This window comes from Brienomyrus brachyistius, chromosome 3, assembly GCF_023856365.1.
Source record: "Brienomyrus brachyistius isolate T26 chromosome 3, BBRACH_0.4, whole genome shotgun sequence".
Classification (NCBI taxonomy): domain Eukaryota; kingdom Metazoa; phylum Chordata; class Actinopteri; order Osteoglossiformes; family Mormyridae; genus Brienomyrus; species Brienomyrus brachyistius.
In genome coordinates this window covers 36,540,083-36,561,438 of record NC_064535.1, presented here as the reverse complement: position 1 = coordinate 36,561,438, position 21,356 = coordinate 36,540,083, and the positions used below count along the sequence as shown (strand labels likewise).

The window sequence follows — 21,356 nt, the reverse complement described above, 5'->3', positions numbered from 1 at the left end:
TTGGGGGGGGGGTCATTTTAGATCCAACAGATGACCCACTGTGCCTGCCCCTCAATTCTCTGTCCGTAGCACCAGAACCGGTCCAAAGTGGACATACTGATTGAAGATGCTTTTAAGGAGATGATCGCCTCCCTGGTGTCTAAGGTATGCTGCTCGCGGTTACGCTGTTGCTGCTCGCGGTTACGCTGTTGCTGCTCGCGGTTACGCTGTTGCTGCTCGCGGTTACGCTGTTGCTGCTCGCGGATACATTGTTGCTGCTCGCAAAGACACTACAGCTGCTCGTGGTTATACTGCAGCCCCTGTTTCCCATCTTCTGGAAATTGGATGGGAGACTAACAAGCAGGGGGCCTTTTCCTCGCCTGTGCGATTATTAGCTGAGCCCACCACCCCCACACCATGTAAAAAGGACCCCCATTTATTAGGAAGACCTCGTGAAGAGGGTCTGCTGCCAAGTGAATTAACTTGTATCTGTGGACATGAGGTGTTTCCACTGCCCGAGCCTTTGATTGTCATTCTCGTGTCAAGTTTTCCTACAAATTCTGGGGGGGGCATAAAAAGCCATTATTATTATTATTATTTCTAAATGTTTGCGATATTTCGCATCTTGCAAACTCTTAGTCATTTTGAATGTAAATGACCATTCATGGGGTATTGAATAATTTCATGAAATTCTTTGGTTAGAAACAATTAAAATATCTTCCTTGGGGGGTGGGTTCTTTCCTTAGTTTTCTGCCGTTTTAGAGACGGTCCTGTCCAAGCTCTCCAGATACGACGAGGGTACATTCTTCTCCTCATTGCTGACCTTCACGGTAAGGCACGCTGTCTCACCAGGAACAAAGCAATCATTGTTTGTTTGCACATTTGGAAGTTGCTTGTACACAGTCCCAGGGAGCGAAATTCGCTGATTTGAATGATTTTTTTTTTCTTCTTGTTTTCAAGGTGAAAGCAGCTGCCAAGTATGTGGAGGTTCCTGTAAGTATTAGCCTCTCGCTCGGGCTGGGTGCCCGTCGTAGGCAGTAAATTGAAAAACACGTGTCCTGTGATCAGACAGACCTCGAATGATGGTGCTGTTCTTGTGCGTTGGGGAAGGCGTGTTCATTTAGCGGATGTAATTTCAGACAGCAGCATCGCTCACAGGGACTGGGTGAGAGAGCAGCACCAGACTGCCAAAGATTTGGATCAGAACATCTTTTGTTTGTTTGGGTTAAAAACAGCTATAGCTGATAGAGAGTCTGTAAGAGGCTGTGTGTGACACAGATCGCAGTAATTCTGTTTACCTGTTTTCCTGTTGCACTGAATAATCAATATAAAGTTTAAGTAAATGTGTGTCGCCAGATTTTTGTTAGGACTGAATTAAAGGGAAATCGCAAAGAAAATAAACCGCTAATGTCTCGCCGTGTCGACGGCAGGCAGTGAAGTCTGCAGGTGTCACTGGTGTACGTTGGTGCACAGGTGTCGCCTGGTCGGACAGGAAGTGGGAGAATTTCCTCATGCCTGTTTTTCTGAGACGCGTCGTCCCTGCCGGACGTGCTGACCCCCACCCACCCTGTTCCACGGAGCTGATGTCCCAACCTGACCTAAAATTATAATGTAACCTCCGCTTAGGCTTTTCGGTGCAAAGTGAATAGAGAAGAAGGTGAGGCCGCTCTTTGGGGGGAGTAGAGCCGCAAACAGATTTGTACTCTTGTCACGAGAGATTAAGCTTCTCGAGTTCTTTGTTTGGACTGTCATTGAAGGGCTTGGCTTGGAAGGCCCAGTCACACATAGCCCCCCCCCCCAGACACACACGCACTGAGACACATCCGCTTGCACCTGGGACAGGAGGCCCAACTCCCGGGCTGTGTAATTACCTAAAAACGCTTCACCTCCACCTCCTCACTCTCTCGTTCCCAGTGAACCGTTCATTAATCCGCGTCTAATCCGGAATCGTGGTATCGCTGGTATTCATTGCTAACGAGCACCTTGCCCCGCCCACACCGGCGGGGTTAAAAAAAAACAACTATTTTGACATTTTTGAGGATTAGCACTGGCAGGCCGTGGTCACGTTCACTACCATGTAACGTCGGGCCGGCATAGTGTGGGCGTAAATGCAGCCCCCGCTGTCACGGCCAAAGGAGCTTGGTGAGCACTCCTTTGTCACTCTGATGTGGGGGCGGGGAATGGTACAGGGAGGGGAAGACTGGGTCAAACCGGCTGGTCGTTACAGAGGTTCCCAGGTGTGGGAGGTGACGTCACTCCTACTGCTCAGAATGACATGGGGGAAATCTCTGATCTCCTCGCCGCAGTTCAGCGTCGGGTGTGTGGCTGAGCACCATCTCGCCCAACAGGGACGACAGCCACTCAGAACCTCGGGGTGCTGGGTTCGAGCGGCACACGACCCATGACCCATGAAAATGGCTGACGTTACCTGATCCGGTTCAGACGGACCTCGTGTTCACCATCTCTTATAAAAATATGGAGAATGTTCCTAACAGGCTTTCCCTCATTAAAGGATGTTGCAGTCGGGTCATGGGGGAAATGAGCTTTCGGTAGATGCAGTGGTGGTCTATTTAAGGTGTGTGTGTGTGTGTGTCTGTGTGTGATCAGCAGCTCTCTCTTGGGCATGTTGTGATTAAGGACCCTCCGTAGCCCGCACACTGAAGTAGAATGCGAGTGTTTGTCTAGGTGTGAAGCACCCATCTGCCAGGACTGGGGTGGGGCGAGGGGGGGGGGTCGTTAACAAGGAACGAGCCCGTTAATATCCCATGCGTGTCGTTATCTCATGTGCGAAAGCTACTGGCTGTATGGCGGAGCATGTCACGAGTGTCCGTCAATTCTGCCCGTCTCCATGCTGAGGAACAGAGACGGGGAGTCAGGTGTGATAATTAGCCCCAGAGACGAGTCCTCAGCAGCATCCCCTGCAGAATCCGGTGTGAAACCCGTCAAAACAATTACAGCATTACCAGGATGCGCCGATTACAAAGTACCACTACTGCTAATATGTTGCTTTGCTAATTAAAAAGATGTGTTTTTTCAATGCATTTAATTGGCATGTATAGTTTAACATCCACGGTTATCCGACTTGTGTCGCTATATTTAGATAACATTGTAATGACTGGCCTTTTGACACGCTCCCTTTAAATAAGGAAAGTCTTGTTTCGGTTCCTAATGCACAAATGTGGTATTTCGCAGAGTTTTGGAGTCAGTCGAAATATGGTGGGTTGGGGAATGGTTACGAGGTTGCTCGATGTCCCCCCAGTTCCACTGGTGCATCTCACTGGGATTCTGGGTCACACAAAACCAAGCCGTCGGTTCTTATTAAAGGAAGCAGAGTGATGTGATCAGATATGACTGGCTGATCAGTTTCTTATGCCTTTAACTGTGAAATCTGAGGGAAACACTGGTCTGGTCTATACACATATGTTTGTCTGCAGGGCCAGATTTGTGGTTCCTGTAACCTCACACAAAAAGTCACTTGCCCCCCACCTGATGTTTCAAATACTAAATAAATGGCTAGCAGGTAGAGTCAGGAGATCGTAGTTAGCTCGCTGATTAGCAGAACACCTAAATAAGGAAGATGTTTATGTAATATTCAATGTAGTGACTGTTTGTGGCCAACAGGGGGCGCCACACAAATGTGTAGTTTGAATGTCAGTAAACACCACTGCTGCTTGTGTGTGTCTCCATAAAGAGCACATCCTGCTCTCGGTGGCTCACCAGGAAATGAGCTTGCCCAGTAACAGTGCCAATGCCCTCAGAGATAAGTGAGATGTTTCCTGCCGTCTGTCGGCGGTTCATCAGCAGATCATCACCCACAGGCTGGCGATGAAGATGCCATATCTCTGTGTGACGGTGCACAGCTGCTCTTCAGTGGAGTCCAGGCATAAACTACGCGGCACTTTTCTGCCCAAATCTCTGTACCGCCACATGAACAGGGCTGTCAACAAAACGGTCAAAATCCTCTGCTCGAAATACAGATAGTAATAGGCTCATTAGCTAAATTATAATTAAACAGAATGCAGTTTTTTTGGACATTTCAATTTTTAAATGGCATAAATGGAAAGACAATCTATTGGCGGCCTTTTACTGTATTTTTTTCCCCAGGTTGATTAGTTGGTTGGTTACGTGGTTTATTTTTAATTATCCTAACACTATAGATATTCCCTACTGAGTTCTGTTTAATCCATTGCTTTAGGGTCACAATAAGCTTCCGAGGTAAAAATTGTTCTGATTAAGCAGATTGGCTGAGCTGTTCGGGGGTTTGGGGGACCAGGCTGGGAATCGACCGTACCAATTTCACACCTGTAATGCCTGCCCCCCCCCCAATTCCCATCATCCTCATCTCCATGCAGAAACCCGGCATGGATCTGGCTGATACCTACATCACCTTTGTGAGGCAGAACCAAGACATCTTGAGAGAGCGTGTCATTGAGGAGATGTACGTGGAGAAGCTGTTTGAGGTGAGCAGCAGCCTTCAGCCACCAACAAAATCCAAAGGAATATTTGGCAGTTGTCTCAAGGTCATGGATGCGCGTCACATTATTTGCTATAATGTTTCTCTCGCCATTCAGCAGGCTCGTATGTGTGTGGCCATTGTCAACATGATAAAGGCATTTTTTTCCTCGTGTTAAACGAGGGGCTCGCTTTAAAACTGAAAATGTGAACGATGGAAGGAGATGAATTATTCTTCCTGAGTGACCCTGATAAGAGGGTAGAGGACATACGGATGGATGGATGATTGATTTTTTTCTATTTACGTATTAGGATTCAGTTTGGTTGAGAATATGTACAGTAACATGCAAAAACAGGACAACAGGTTTCCTGAACAGCATCACCTGGTTTTGGTGCCTTCTCGGACTGGCGATTAGACTGATGTCTGGTTTTCTGTCAGGTAACACCCTGCCCCTCCCTCTCCGTGTGGGGGCACACCAGCATGGGAAAGGGTGTGGCACTGTGATAAGAACATAAGAACATAAGAACTATACAAACGAGAGGAGGCCATTCGGCTCATCAAGCTCGCTTGGGGAGAACTAAACTAATAGCTCAGAGTCGTTAAAATCTTATCTAGCTCTGATTTAAAGGAACCCAAGGATTCAGCTTGCACTACATTATCAGGAAGGGTATTCCATACTCTGACTACACGCTGTGTAAAGAAGTGCTTCCTTAAATCCAGCTTGAAGTGTTCTCCCGCTAATTTCCACCTATGGCCACGAGTTCGTGTATTTAAACTAATGCTGAAGTAACTATTTGCTTGAACAGCATCCAAACCTGTTAGAATCTTATATACCTGGATCATGTCCCCCCTCAGTCTCCTTTGCTTGAGACTGAACAGATTTAGCTCAAGTAACCGTTCCTCGTATGACATTCCTCTAAGACCAGGAATCATTTTTGTGGCCCTACGCTGCACCTTTTCTAAGGCCACAATGTCCTTTTTAAGATATGGTGACCAAACCTGCACACAATATTCTAGGTGAGGTCTCACCAAGGAATTGTATAATCTTAGCATTACCTCCCTTGACTTAAACTCCACACACCTGGAGATATACCCCAACATCCTATTGGCCTTTTTTATTGCTTCCCCACACTGGCGAGAATGGGACATGGAAGCATCAACATACACACCAAGGTCTTTCTCATGATCAGCTACCTTTATTTCAGTGACACCCATGAAATACCTGTACTTTATATTTCTGCTCCCTAGATGGAGTACCTTACATTTATCGATGTTAAATTTCATCTGCCAGGTATCGGCCCAGTCACTAATTAAATCAAGATCCCGCTGTAGCTGCTGAGCCACTAATTCAGTATCTGCTACACCACCCACCTTGGTGTCATCTGCAAATTTCACCAGTTTACTGTATATATTGGTATCCATATCATTTATGTAAATTAGGAACAATAGTGGTCCTAAAATCGAACCCTGCGGTACCCCACTATGAACGCAAGCCCACTTTGACATTGTGCCTCTTATAACTACTCGCTGTTAACCAGTTATCAATCCAGGTCGCTACGGTACCTAAAATACCTGTCGCTTTGAGTTTAAGTAGGAGCCTCTTGTGGGGGACAACATCAAAAGCCTTTTGGAAATCTAAGTAGATGACATCATAGGCCTTCTTATCATCAACTTCCTGAGTAGCTTCCTCAAAAAACTCCAACAGATTTGTTAAACAGGATCTACCTCTCCTAAATCCATGCTGGCTATCCCGCAAAATGTTATTAGAGTCCAGGTAATCTACCATTTTCTCTTTGATTATAGCCTCCATAACTTTACCAGTTATACAAGTTAGACTGATTGGCCTATAGTTAGATGCAGACTCCTACAAACACCACCAAACCTGTGCAGTTTGAGCCCAAGTTGTCCAACAGGGGTGCAGCCTGCTCATGACAGATAACTGAATAGCAGTGATGGAGGACGCAGCTTGCATGATGACTGAGACCCAGGAAGCAGGAGGTGTGATAACTGAGACCCGAAAGTGGGTGGAGTGATGACTGAGACCCAGGAAGCAAGATGTGTGATGACTGAGACCTGGGAAGCAGGAGGTGTGATAACTGAGACTCAGAAAGTGGGTGGCGTGATGAGTGAGACCCAGGAAGCAAGATGTGTGATGACTGAGACCCAGGAAGCAAGATGTATGATGACTGAGACCCAAGAAGCAGTGAGACAGAGCACCCCTCCAGATTAGCTCTTCCTCCTCCTGTCCACCCCCCCCCCCCCCCCCCCGCCCATATCCTATGGCCTTAATCAACTTACAGGTCTGTTTTTCACCTCACTGCCATTTGATGAGTTGACTACTTTTACTTGAGTCTCCATTTTTTGTTCATCTGTGATAGACTGTTTGCTTCATATGCAACACAGACCCATAGAAAGTTGTAGATAAACGAGGAGTTAAAATGAGTGTCACCCATGGCGGGATTCGATACGCGGTGACCCACGCAAACATCTCTGACTGCTTGTCTAACTGTTTGTCCCCTAGCAATGGTATACCAACTCCATGAAGGTCGTGTGCCTCTGGCTGACAGACAGACTTGACCTGCAGCTGCACACCTACCAGCTGAGAACCCTTATCAAGATTGTGAAGGTAGCCGTGCCGTGGCGGTGACCCCTCGCACCCACGTGGGTGACACAATCTGTGGGCCATCAGGCTCATTTTTCCCTAGGTTATTAATATGAGCACTTGATGTTTACTAAATGACTGTCTTTCAGCGCTAAGTAAGAAGCGACCTTCCTTACAGGCTCCATGTTCTGGGTTATAACATTTTTATGAAAGAAAAAACTGTATTAAAATATTGTTGATTTGGCCACCAAAAAGCGGTAGGTCAGGTATGGCCAGGCTTGGTACTGGTGTGTATGCTTGTATGCTTCCAATACGTATATCTCTGTGTTTCCCTGGCTGCAGAAAACGTACCGTGATTTCAGGCTGCAGGGGGTACTCGATGGAACCCTGAACAACAAGAGTTACGAGGCCATCTACAATCGGCTAACACTGGAAGAGGCTTCAGTGACGGTCAGTGAGGGGGAAGGCCTACAAGGCATCTCCATGAGGGACAGTGACCAAGAGGACGATTAGATCACCCTGAGGGAGGCTCTCATGACCAGCTTTACGGAAGAAGGATGGTGAATTTACATGTGCCACAACATCAGCTCTGAAAAATATGTGTCCTTGAACATTCAGTACTGTACCTAATCAGAGGTCATCCTGCTAGTGCAGTACTGCTTAATGGACACCAGGCGGCAGACTATCTGTTTATTATATATATTTTCCTTCCCATTGATGTGAACTGAAGCATTTGGAAATGTCCTGATATTGAAGTATGGTTTCTAATGTAAACTGCTTTGAGTGTGCAAGCTGAGCATGGAAATTGCTAAGTCAAGGTCCACACAAGCATTGAACGTTTGGCGTCTTTGACCCGCAGAGGTGAGGACGTCTCAAATTGCTTGTTGTAGGGAAAAAGCTTCCAGCGAAGACATTGAATATGAGCACTTTTGTTTGGTGAATCGACCACAGAGTTATCGCTCCTTCTTTACTGCGGTAAAGACCAAAGTTAAACATCTGCCACAAAAGTGATTTTCCTTTATATGTGTGTTTAAATTCACCGCCTGCTAATGACATTTCACTATACCTGCGAGCGCACGCTTGGTCCACAGTGAATTGTGCTCGAGAGATTAGCCAAGCTGACTTGTTACTAACACCTTGAGAAACTTCGGTCAGTAAAGATGCGAGCAGAAAAACGGGGCAAATTTGTATGTTTATACTGTCATCTGTGCACCTGTGTTTCTTCAGGTGAGTTGAAAGTGTTAAAATAAAAGTGATTAATGCGAGAAGAGGCTCGTCTCCATTTCTGCACCAAATTAAGCATAAACGCATAAATTATAATATTCTTGTGCTAAAATTGATATGTGGATATAAATAAAACACATACGAAACATTAGGGAAATGTGGAAAAACAAGTTTGTGAATCATGTTAACATGGAATAAAATGGTTAAGACTTAAGTGATTTTCTAGTAAAGAGGGTTAGCAGTACATGATCTTTAGTATTTTAATGTATGTATTGTAAACAATATTTATAGGAATATGTCATGTTAAGTGTCTTGGATTATTTTTTTTTTTATCAGATAAATTGTAAATAGACTTTATACTACCACAGAAACTGTAATTTGACCGTCACATCTGTATATTATCAATGACCTTGGTAATATAAGATTCTAGCAGAATCTGGAGAAGTATTAAAAAATACTGAATGCAAATGCCCAATTTATACTCGTTTTAGGATGTTTAAGTTCAATTCTAATTTCGGTTTGTTAATATATCAATATATGAATTTAATTCGAGTTCTATGATTGTTTATACCCGCGACTGATACTCATTGTCAACCAAACTCAGTAATCCTGCTCAATACATGTTTATCTGTTAAATGCCGACAGGATGATTAGGTTCGCGCGTGCCTGGCAGTGGACGCCTGTGATACTTTGTGCTGTATCGACATAGATAGGGAGTTTGGGTTAAACCTTCAATAACAGGACACTAACAAAATAGAGAATTATTAGCACTTAAATATAATTATCATGATCGTTATCAAAGTATAATTTAACATATGCAATTTTATTGTGAGATTAATAATAAAAAAAAGTGTTTTGTCTTGAAAACACATTATATCTAACAGCGTTGGTGGAATTGTTATATTATATTTTGATAGTTAATAAATATGTAGGCTGTCTATCAGGTTAAATATTATACATAAGGACAGAGCGAGTAATTGCATTTATGCTGTGGTTCTTGTTTTGAATAGGCTACACTGTGTTTGGATTTATGTCGTGGAAAAAAAACACTCTTTCATAGAAGGTAATATTTTGTCTCCTCGATTGTCCTGAAATCCAGAGAGATATACTCTTGAAAAATTCCTTAAGTTCCTGGAGTCTCAACACACAGTCACAAAACAAAAGAGCAGTTTGGTGACCGTGACCCAGAATACAGAAAATGGAAAAAGAAGAGAGAACATTAGAGATTAATACAGCGTAATTATTTAATAGTAGTGTAGTAATGTGCTAAATATAGCAATTAGAAAAATCATATAACGAAGTTATTTAACGATGTAAGAATCACGGTTTATGTGCCTGTACGTAATCAGTTAATATAATTCATGCGGTTTATTTGCACCTGCGGATCGAATGATTAATTAAACGTTCGAAATTAACTCGAGCTGTGATGCAAATTCATTTAATTGTTGAAATATGTGCATTTCCCTATTAACGGTATTTTATTTTTAAAAAATGGTATGCGAACGCGGTTAATATTTCCTAATTGTTTAATGGGCGCATTCTTATTTTTAGGTTCAGAAGACTCGCGAAATGCAACTGTGAACGCAGCAAATTCAGTCCCTCCACCGATGTCTTTCAATACATAATTATATATATATATATATATATATATATATATATATATATATATATATATATATATATATATATATATATATATATATATATACACGCGCGCGCACACAATAGTTACCTCGTGTTTAAAAAAGTGACATTCGTATTTTTAATTCGTGTTTTCCTAGACTTTTACATTTCAGATAAATTACTTTGTCGAATTCATGTTTCCATCGTCCATTCCCATTCACTGTTTCCATCCTGTGAGTCCGCTTTCGGTAATACCAAAAGTCTCTGATTAATGTAAAATAAACCCGCTTAGTTCAGTCATCTTAACCTAACGACACAAGACAAGCCTAATAGTTCGAGTGCAACTGACAATTTTCATGCGATTGTTACATTTTTAATACAGATCTAAACGGGACAAACATGCATTTTTCCAACATGAATCCTGACCAAAGATTTAATGTAGAATGTTATCCAACATTGTACCGATAGTTTTTAGGCAATGTCTATTATTTATTGTTAGAATCTGTTTTATATAACATGTTATTGGAGAGATATATATTTTTTTTGGATAAATATGGATTGGGTGGGCGTGAATTATAAAATGACAAAGGGAATCTAAATGAAATATGTAAGCTGTGGCAGCTAGTCCGCATTTACATTCCCCCTGCGTGGTTGTCCCCCTGTGCGACTTAAAAAACGATATCGCAGTAATGCACCAGGGAGCGCAGGCGTGCCAAACGCGTCTTCGCAGCTTAAACATACAGGCGCTGCTGCAAAAGCACCTCCTTCGCGCAGCGGCGGCTCGCCCATAATAGTGGGCGCGCGAAAAGTGGGGAGAAAAGTTTCTCTGTTGACTGATACGAGTGAATAGAGCAATTATCTACTTCACAGCCTGCAGCTCTTGGAAGGTAGCGGCTGGCGAGGTCCGAGCTGCGTTATTGACACAACACGTTTTATAGAGCATCCCGGGCAGTCCTAAGTACCGATTGTCCGGACTGAGGAGACCAAAGTGAACGGTGCACGGCTGGCGTCCAACCATGATTTTGTCCTTTCTCGTTGGCCGGTACCAGGAATAAAAGGACATCTAGAAGGGGATCCGAGAAGTCAGGCGCAGGAGAAGCGTTCCCCAGGCATGGACCGTGCACGCTTTCACTCAGCGAGGATGTCCGGTTCACCCTCGACTCATGGGAACTTAGCGGCCGGGGAAAACGCAATCGCCGTCGCGAAACCCCTCGCTTTTTCGATTGACAGGATTATGGCCAGGACGCCGGAACCAAAGGCGACACCCTTCCCCAACGCATTCCCGCCTGTGAGCCCCTCGGACCCAAAGCCGGTGCTCCACATGAACTCCTCGGTCCACTATGTGATACCTTTCGTGCCGCTGGGATACGAACCAAGTCAAAATGAGAGCGCTACTGGAGCACAATCTGACCACTTTGACGCATCTTCGTACACTTCCAACGACCCGATGAACAGTGATTTGGGTTTAAAAAGTTCACCGGGTGCACACGCGTCAATGGAGCACTACAAACTTTTCCGCCCGAAAGTTGTAAACCAGTGCTCGTTTCAGGCGATGGGAGCGGTGTGTTACCTGAACTGCCCGTGTCCACCTCCGGCGGGCATCGTCAACATCCACCCCATGGCCTCCTACTTGCTGAACCCACTGCACGCTCGCCAGAAAGCCTTCCTATCTGAAAGGAACAGACTGGGCCACCACGAGGACCGGTGCCAATCAGGAGTTGCCTCCAAAGATTTATCCCAAATTCAGCTGCAGCACTACGCGAAGGAGAGTGCCCAGATCATGTCCGAGAAACTTTTTAAGAACTCGTCGAAGCTGAACAGTGTGTCACCAAACACTAAGCCCAAAGTTTTTACCTGTGATTTGTGTGGAAAAGTTAGTAGCCAACTCGCATAATGTTCTGTCTCAATTTAAACGTTTTCCTTTAATAATAACGCGTTTTATTATTATTTGCAGGTTTTCAATGCCCACTATAATTTAACCCGCCACATGCCGGTGCACACGGGAGCCAGACCGTTTGTGTGTAAAGTTTGCGGCAAAGGATTCCGGCAAGCAAGCACACTGTGCCGCCACAAAATCATCCACACGCAGGTATATGTTGTATGTATTGTGTACAAATTGAGCGTTGATTTAAGTTTAAATTTATGCATAGCAATGTGTGCGTGTGGTGTGCGTTTGCCCTGCGATGGGTTGGCGCCCCGTCCTGGGTTGTACCCTGCCTTGTGCCCGTAACCTCCGGGATGGGCTCCGGACCCTCGCGAGCCTGCATGGAATACGGGGGTACAGAAAATAAGTGGGTGCATACATGTACGCCGGTGAGCCATTTTTAAAACACCATTATAAATTTAAATAACCAGCGTAAAAAAACTGGCATGATATCGTCTACCTAATGAAAGTTACTGTTCTACAATGTGAAAGTTTTTGTATACACACAGGTATAGAGAGTCCCGATACGTGTCTGATACAAGTATTTGATGGGGAAATTTTTATTTCGTACGCCAACATTTTATATATATGCATATATATTTAAATCCTGAATTCTCTGTATAGGAAAAACCGCATAAATGCAACCAGTGCGGGAAAGCTTTCAACCGGAGCTCGACGCTGAACACACACACACGGATCCACGCCGGGTACAAACCGTTTGTTTGTGAATTCTGCGGGAAAGGTTTTCACCAGAAAGGTAACCAACGCTTCCTAGGTCAAGAATATTCACGCACATTATCGGCCTACCAACTAAATATATAGAAATGCTTACAATAAATTAATAAAACAATACAAAAATATGCCTATTTACATTTACCATTTATTGGCAAAAACAAAATATGTGGTATAGTGATAACAATACATCAGAAATAACGCATTCACATGTATTTCGGTCTGCATAGGACATAAGAACATTCCGCAGTGATTTTCCTTGCCCTGTCACGCACGGTATAATTGTAAACATGGACAATGCTCTGCATTAATAATTCTCCTAAGTGCTGATTTTCGTCCATCCCAAGGCAACTACAAAAACCACAAGCTGACGCACAGCGGGGAGAAACAGTTCAAGTGCACCATTTGCAGCAAGGCTTTCCATCAGGTATACAACCTGACGTTCCACATGCACACGCACAACGACAAGAAGCCCTTCATCTGCCCCACGTGCGGCAAGGGATTCTGCAGGAACTTTGACTTGAAAAAGCACATCAGGAAACTGCACGACATTTCCCCAGGATGCCAGACTCCACCGGCCCGAGCAGGAGAAGACGCGACTGACGGGAGGCCGTGAGACTCTTGTGCTTCGAAAAGGCTTTTTCTCCGAAGCAAATACTATAGTATAGAAATACTATGATACAGCCGCGATGGTGTCAGGTCGCTTCTCTTTGAAAATCGCAAATAGCCTAAATAATCTATGAAACATTTATGTAAATTATGTTTAACGTTATTCATTTTCGTTTTTAATCTCAGGATTATGTATATAAAGCGTTTTGATATTTATATTTGACTGTAACGTCGTAATTTAATAGATTACATAAAGATTATGATTATCGAGGGAAACATTCGATTTAATTACTATTCGGGGCAACTTCATTGTAATTTATGTATTTCCTCATAATAACGGGCAAATCAATGTGAATATACCGACAGAGCTGATTATCGATGATTGCAGGAATAATGCGTCTTCCGAGGCGTAAAAAAGTTATACAAAGGAACAAGGTAAATCAGATGTTATCGTGCATATACTTGGAATAAAATAATTTTATGTTAATAACGATGTGACAATCTTTTTAAGAAATTATATGCTGTTCAATATGCGCTATTACATATGAAATACGGCGCAAAGACATAAAAAATTGTATAAAAATGTATGTCGGTACACCCCATTGTTGATTTGCTGTTTTAAGTATTAACTTGCATCGTAAAACATTCCGGTCAATTAAGACAATTTAAAACAATATACAATGCACACATGAAATTGTTGGTTACACAAAAAAGATTTACTGCAATAATATAAGCAATTTTTCATTATTAACAACCATATAATCATATCCTTCCTTATCATTATAAATAAATGATAAATCCAAAATATATCATTTTAGCTTTAATTTTAATATATATATATAGTATATCATCATATATATCATTTTAGCTGACTTCTTTTTCAACAAATCTGGCAAAAAATGACTGGAAATATCCAGGATTATGAAAAAATGTTCAATTGTAATATCTGCGATTTTGAGTTTTTCAGGGTAACAGCAATAATATTAATATCGATATTATTATTATTATTATTATTATTACTATTATTATTATTATTATTAATAATAATAATACTATACTACTGCTGCTACTACTACTACTACTACTACTAATAATAATAATAATACGATCAATTTTAGTTATAAAACAGAATGGCACATGTTTTGATATTGACTTGGGAGTTAAGTATTACTCATCATGTCTGTTAATTACATGTAGCATTAAACGAATAAATGTAACTGATTTAGGTATTCTGAAATTCTCCACTGTAGTGTTGCCACAACGAGAAAACATTAAATAGCTATATATATTAAAAGCTAGCGTTTAAAACCAGCCTCCCTACACGAACCCCCCGCATCATCAGACTAAATGTTGCATTTAAGCAGGTCAAGTTTTATTATTGAAACTTTTAGTAGTTTAAGTTATGTGAAAAAGTTAGCGCTTTTCCCCCCTCCAGGACTTCATATACCTAGTTTTATGTTCGTGTTATAAGGAATCGTGTTTATTTTAGGTGAAAAAAATACATATATAGTGCTTGATAAATGATACCCTAACGGGAAGGACGTATTTTTTATACTTAATACTAGGCCTATACATATCTCTCTCTATGTCGCATGTTTCCGACGCTAGCTATAGCTGTTTAAGTACAATGAGCAGCGCTGGAAAGGAGAATTGCGCCCCCTGCATTTGGAGTAGAGCATCTGCACTATAATTTCAAATGGGATTAAAATGAGATGTGGCTATATAACCAAGACGCAAAGAATACACGTGAGATAGACATACTGCTCTCTCACTGTCACCGAATTTCCCCTCAGTGTACCTGTTTCAGTGAATGGAGTGTGAGTGTGCCCTGCGTTGGATTGGTGCCCCATCCTGGGTTGTTCCCTGCCTTCCGCCCGTAGTCTCCAGGCTGAACCCCCCGCGAACCCTGAATAGAATCAACGGGTACAGATAATGGATGGATGGAGCAATTAACAAATAAAATGGAGAAATACAGCCATTTGGGGATGAGCCGGTGGATGATCCCTTTCGTATGTTGTCAGATTCGTATGCTGTTGTGGGATCACGTTAACAGTGGCTGCTGCTCGGCCCTCCACCCCTTCCGTAAGTTTAATAAGTTAGAGCGCTGACGCTCATCACTAACAGAGAATGCAGTCCGGCTTAGTGATACCATCGGCTTCTCGCCAGAGGGGCGGAGCCGAGCGGGGGCTGGTCCTCGGCGTCCGTACGCCATTGGTGCGCGCGACGGGTCACGCGCAGAATGAACCGCGTGACGGGCATGCGCGTCTCCCGCCTGACGTACGGTAAGACGCTTTCGTGAACTTACCAAACTTAGGTGAGTAGGAGTCGGAGACTCTCGTGATAAATGAGTCTGTCTTCATAATAATAACGAAAACCTCCGCTCTGTCACGCAGCGAATTAGCCGGAATCGTGTGTGGGGGCATACGGGGCTTTTAAACGCCGTTGTCGGAAAACAAACGGCATTGCACCGGATCACTGACTCGGTCGCCCGTCGGTTAGATATTCTTACCGACACTGCAAGATGCATAACTGGAGGGGGGTTTTACTCTGTGCCTCATCTTACTACATCGTTGACTTTATTTCACGAACACAGTTATATACGAAGCTGTATTTAGTGAGAGTAGAGTGACTTTTGTTGACATAATGTTTTTTTCGCGTATTCTCAGTCTGGGTCGTTATTGTCGGTGAATTTAGTTTAGTTTAGTTTCTTTTCCGTGATTGCGTTGTTATAGCTATCTGGTATATTATAAGGAGACGCTGCCGTGCCCGGAGGAAATGTGGACATGCAGATCCAGTTTGTAGCCCTTATCTGTGTTTTTTATGAGCTGACAGCTCTAACCTGTCTTCATACCATTTTCTGATTTCAACAGGTAAATTGAACTGTGTAGTAGTAAACTAAGTGAGAAGTGTCTTGTTACCCTTTTTTGCGATATTTACTAAGTTGTGTATATAGTGAGGTGAAAATAGTTTTAAATATGGACACCATTCTGTTGCCCTCTGTGAAGACAAAAGGTGCGTTACTTCTGTGATGTTAAAATGAGGAGATAATTTGTTGTTTTTGGGAGAAGGTATCCCGGCAGGTGGGGGGTGAAAGTTTAAATATGGTGAGAATTTTTTTAACCCCCCCCCCCAGGTCTTTTACTGTAATCCTGCCAATACATTTAAGTTTTTTTCATCTGGTAACATTTTAATTAAAAAATTGCATCTTGTGAAAGCCTTATTTGGCAGGACCACACAGCGATGCTTAAGGAATTGCAGGGCACTTGTGCACGCTGGAGGTGTTGCATTCAGTTCCGTTAATTACTCTGCTGATTGGCTGTTTGCTTCCTTTTATGGGAGCCCAGGTAAATCTTAATTTTATGAAGCTGTTCAGTAATTTCCAATGGCCTGCTAGATAATGTCACCTACCAATCAGGCTAGTCTAATTAGTCCGAGCATCAGCCGTGAGTGTTCTCTGAAATCTAGTTTAATTATTATACTCTGTTATACTGCAGCACCAGTATTATTTTTTTTTGACTTGGTTTGTGTTTCAGGGAATAAGATGGAGCTCAAGAAGCGAGTATTGGTGCTGGGGACTGGGTATGTATCGGCTCCTGCTGTTGAGTACCTGACACAGGACCCTGGGACTCAGGTCACTGTAGGTAAGGAAGCCACATGTGCCCTGCCAAAGGCTGCGTCTGATGACGTCTAAGCAGACCGCATCATCAGCCATCGATTGCAAATCTGTTTACCTAGTTTTTACTACTAGTTTTTACTTTTGCTACTTGCAAGAAAATGGTTGTTGCTGTGAAGTATAGATATGTTTGTAGACAATAACATAAATATACGTGCATGCATAGCTATCAGAAACTAGGAGGAGATTCTCATCAAGGTCAAAGACAGGACAGGACTGTAAACATTACTTTACAAAATTACAAGTAGTTTTATTTACACCTGCCATTCTGACTGAGATATAATTTAGTGCAGTGCCTGTTTTCCACAGTATGTAGATGTGATTTATGGTAATGACCATTGAATGCAGCCCTTATAATGTTCTGTCTGTAATCCAGCCTCGGTCATGATGAATCAGGCGGAGGAGCTCGCTGCCAGATACCCCAACACTACCGCCGTGATGCTGGATGTCACGAGCCAGCAGAGCCTCCTTGAGTCTCTGGTCAAGGACCATGATGTTGTTATCAGGTACTGGAGGTACCTCGAGACTGAATACATAGGCTTCTGGAGTTGCGTGTATGAACATGCTGGAGATGATGGGTCTTCTGTAGTCTGCTTCCTTACCAGCATCACGCCATGATTGCTGAACATTGCATCAGGAAGAAGGTGAATTTGGTGACTGCCAGCTATGTTTGTCCTGCCTTGAGAGAGCTTCATAGTCGGTAGGATGAATGAAATTTCCATAAAAATAAAAATGCATAAATGTTGTTTTTTGCGTGAAGGAGTGTAATTGGCTTTAAAATCTATGCATTATGATTGGGTACTTATCACCATGTGACCATGCTGCAGTCCCCTTGTCATTCCACCTGTCTTTTTGCAGTGCGGAAGAGGCTGGCATCACCGTGGTGTGTGAGATGGGGTTGGACCCGGGCATTGACCACATGCTGGCCATGGAGTGCATTGACCAGGCCAAGGAGGAAGGGTGCACTGTGCGTGATGTCCCTGTCCTAACAACTAATGGTGTCCCTGAATGTTTTTTGTGTGAGCAAAGCTTCATGCAGAGTTGGCTTCAGCTGTCTGGCGCATTGCCAACATGGTTGAGTAATACAGAGATGTACAAACCAGAGAGATTAATGCCTTGTGTGTTCCTCCATTTCTGCACCGTGTCCTTCATGCCCTAGTAAAACCTAATATGTGTGCTAGCTGTATACTGTTGCCTCTGACTTTGGGATCAGGTGGAATCCTACATCTCGTACTGTGGGGGCCTCCCTGCCCTAGAGAGTGCAGGAAACCCCCTGCGCTACAAGTTCAGCTGGAGTCCTCGTGGAGTTCTGCTCAACACCCTTAACCCGGCCACCTTCGTAAAGGACAATAAGGTACAGTGACCTCTAGGGGCCATAAAGGTTACTGCTAACCGATTACTGCCCTTTTTCATGTGAGTTTCTGTGTTGTGGGCAGGTTATGAGCTTCCCGCCAGGAGGCACTCTGCTCGAAGCCGCTGCTCCTATGGACTTCATGCCAGGCTTCGACCTCGAGGGCCTCCCCAACCGCGACAGCACCACGTACGCCCGGCTGTACGGCATCGAGTCGGCCCACACAGTCATTCGGGGGTCGCTCCGCTACCGGGTACGCATACTGCTCGTGCTCAGATCTTCTGCCTGGAGCTCCGAGGTCTCGCTCTCATTTCATGACCCACTCAACACACTCCTGAACTCCCCGGTGGCTTTGTTTGATGGCCTGGATCTTGTGGAAAGGGGAAAGCCTACCTTCACTCATGTCAGTGCTCAGTATCAATCAATGATGTTGTCCCTCCTTGTAGAGGAACTGTAGACGTGTCATTAAAAAAAAAACCCAAATTCCTAAACACTGTAGGTGATTTCCCCATGGTCACTGTTAATGAGAACTTGATAGATTGGTATTATGAATATTTGCTTATTGCACACACGCTGGTTCATTACAGGGCTTCTCCAGTGCCATTAGTGGGTTTGTGAAGCTGGGCCTGATCACCACCGACCCTTTTCCAGCAGAGGACTCCTCTAACAGGCCTGCCTCCTGGGTACCAGCTTGCTTACACCATTTCAGCTGTTGCTCTGTGCATCTTTTCCTTGCATAGTTGCACCCCTTCAAGTGATACTGAAGAAGCCTCATGTTCACTGGCTCATAAGTATCTGCTGCTAAACAAATGGAAAAACAAGCTTACAGTACGCATGAGTTCAGGTCATGTGGAGTCCTGGCAATCTTTGAAAAAGCGTGAAGAGGAAATCTCATCCACCTCTGCCCCCTCCCACAGAAGGATCTTATCTCCCACCTCATTGGGGTTCCACCTTCAGCCAGCACTGAAGCCTTCCATGACGCTGTATGTGACAAGTTGGGAAGGGACCAGGGCAAGATGGAGGTGCTCAAGTGGTAAGACCTTGATAGAAAATGGGAAAATGGTGCGTCATTATTGAGACAATCCTCCCCCATTTAACCGGCCAGGTTTGGCATGCTTGGAGATGACCCCGTCCCACAGGCGGACTCTGTCCTGGAAGCTGTCACAAAGCATTTGGAAGCCAAGCTCCATTATGGTAAGGGTGGGAGGGGGTCATCGCTCACCGTTCTACGTGCTACTTTGTATACTAGTGCTTTAAGAGTTGGATTTAAGGAGTGTCCATGTTGCACACCCAGGATGGGAGCAAGGTACTAGAGGTCTGAAATATCGAGACGTGTCATTTATTCTTGTGTGTGATGCCTTACAAACGATGACCCTCAGAGATCACTGACCACACTGACACTGTGCAATATGTAAAACATTTTAGAATCTGTAATGCCTGGTTTCCAGAGGAGGTATTTGTGTTAAATCTCAGATTAATTTGAAAATGTTAATAAATGGAAGGTGTACATCTTTCGGTATCAGGTGGAATCCATCTACCGTGTTTTTAATCTATTTTGTAAATTTTACTTGTTATAAAGATATCAGCCTTTAGTACAACATGAATTTATGTGCTTTAGTCAGACTGTTCTATACTTAATATTATTTTATAATGCCTTTGATTCTTGTTGAATGTGAATATTAGTATGCAACTAATGAATAATATGGATTTACCTTGTTAACAGTTTCCAAGGTACAGCTGTTCTGTAGGTGTTTCATGCATATCAGTTATTTTCATTGAGCATTAATTTTGCTGAGGATATTATTTCTCTTTCTTAAAGTAGGAACTGTCAAGACAAATAAATGCATTTTATTTTCCTCTCACCCTTCTGTCCTTGCCTGACTTGCTAACGCAGAGCCGGGTGAGCGGGACATGGTCATTCTGAGGAATGAGGTAGGAGTCCGTCGCCGTGGCGGAGAACTGGAGACCCGCCGTGCAGAGCTGCTTCTCTTTGGAGAGCCCGGCGGCCACTCTGCGATGGCCAGGACCGTGGGCTTCCCCGCCGCCATCGTCGCTCGGATGCTGATAGACGGTAAGGGTCCCAGTCCGGTGACTGGAACATCAGATGCACTGACCAGAGATTTTTACTTTTTTCCTTTTTGCTTAGAAGTGAAATGTTGACTTTTTACTGGACAGGTGAGATTGAGAGGAAGGGCCTGGTGCTGCCTCTCAGCAGGAGTATCTATGGCCCTGTGTTACAGCGACTCTCTGCCAGAGGACTGTGCATCAGTAGGACCTGCCCCGTCACAGGCAAGCACCTGTAGACCAAATCTCAGACACGCCAGCTGCTTATCTGTGTGTAACCTGCTTCCTAGCCCCACCTTTCCCTTGCACCAAGGGCCATACAGATAGTTGGGTGTATTTTACTGTTTTGTCAGCTGTTTTTGATTTGTGGACTGAAAATATTTCTTGGTTGGGGGGACATTGTGTGGCTCAGTGGGTTAAGCTGCTATGATTAGAAGGTTGCAGGTTCAAATCCCAAGGTTGGCAGAGTAACTTCAGGGTAACTCAGGCTTGAACCAGCATGGTCACTCAGTGTGTTATTTCAAGATAATGATCTGCCGGGTGATGTGACGCGCCACCATCCAATCTCCGACCAACACCCATGATGTGCCGGGCAACGCAACGCAATAACAGATACTGCTCTGCTGAGGCTTGAACCAGGGACCTTCTGATCGCAGGCATGGTCGCTCAGTGTGTCGCACAACCATCCATCCTCTGACCAACCACCCTTAAGGGTTCAAGATAATGATCTGCCAAGGCTTGAACCAGCAATTTTCTGATCACAGGCACAGGGAGCAAAATATTTCCGTGGTCTTAGACTGGATTATAGACTAGACATTAATCACCGTTACCCTTTGCTCTATGGATTCATCATTTCCTTACCTCCATTTCAGCTCCCAAAAGCATAATCAAGGACTAAAATCGGTTTCTTAAATGCTTTCCCCCATTTTAATACCATCTTCAGAAAAGCCAGGCAAGAGTTTTGAAATGTTCTCTATGTTTTGCATCATCAGACAGGAAATTATAAAATGGACTAAAAAATTGTTTTAATGAACTCCTTATGTAATGAATTAAATGAATGTCCTTATTTCAGGGGGGTTGGCTGACAGACACGGTCCTGCGTGGCGGTTGTGAGGTTGTGAT

The 21,356-nt window shown here is 43.8% G+C and overlaps 3 protein-coding genes across 5 annotated transcripts in view; all 3 read left to right on the top strand.

Annotated features, from left to right (window-relative positions):
- LOC125739104 (calcium-dependent secretion activator 2-like) overlaps positions 1 to 8,302 on the top strand; it is a 74,613-nt gene extending 66,311 nt beyond the window's left edge. For all 3 annotated transcript variants that reach the window (XM_049008861.1, XM_049008859.1, XM_049008858.1), the window contains 6 exons: positions 70 to 144; positions 726 to 809; positions 940 to 972; positions 4,332 to 4,439; positions 6,954 to 7,058; positions 7,377 to 8,302. In XM_049008861.1, the coding sequence (XP_048864818.1) occupies positions 70 to 144; positions 726 to 809; positions 940 to 972; positions 4,332 to 4,439; positions 6,954 to 7,058; positions 7,377 to 7,547 (576 nt within the window). In that variant the 3' untranslated portion in view covers positions 7,548 to 8,302. The remainder of the gene's footprint in view (positions 1 to 69; positions 145 to 725; positions 810 to 939; positions 973 to 4,331; positions 4,440 to 6,953; positions 7,059 to 7,376) is intronic.
- Positions 8,303 to 10,676: 2,374 nt separating this feature from the next.
- On the top strand, positions 10,677 to 13,614 carry LOC125738965 (fez family zinc finger protein 1-like). Its single transcript, XM_049008522.1, has 4 exons — positions 10,677 to 11,754; positions 11,836 to 11,970; positions 12,430 to 12,562; positions 12,885 to 13,614. Exons 1-4 carry the CDS (start codon positions 10,993 to 10,995, stop codon positions 13,151 to 13,153), a joined length of 1,299 nt encoding a protein of 432 aa, XP_048864479.1. The 5' UTR covers positions 10,677 to 10,992; the 3' UTR covers positions 13,154 to 13,614.
- Positions 13,615 to 15,385: 1,771 nt separating this feature from the next.
- Positions 15,386 to 21,267, top strand: LOC125739245 (alpha-aminoadipic semialdehyde synthase, mitochondrial-like). Its single transcript, XM_049009143.1, has 12 exons — positions 15,386 to 15,428; positions 16,680 to 16,787; positions 17,196 to 17,325; positions 17,409 to 17,519; positions 17,678 to 17,786; positions 18,033 to 18,173; positions 18,256 to 18,423; positions 18,758 to 18,853; positions 19,088 to 19,203; positions 19,276 to 19,364; positions 20,065 to 20,241; positions 20,346 to 21,267. The coding sequence occupies exons 1-12, from the start codon at positions 15,386 to 15,388 to the stop codon at positions 20,471 to 20,473; spliced, it is 1,416 nt and encodes a 471-aa protein (XP_048865100.1). The 3' UTR covers positions 20,474 to 21,267.
- The last annotated feature ends 89 nt before the right edge of the window (positions 21,268 to 21,356 follow it).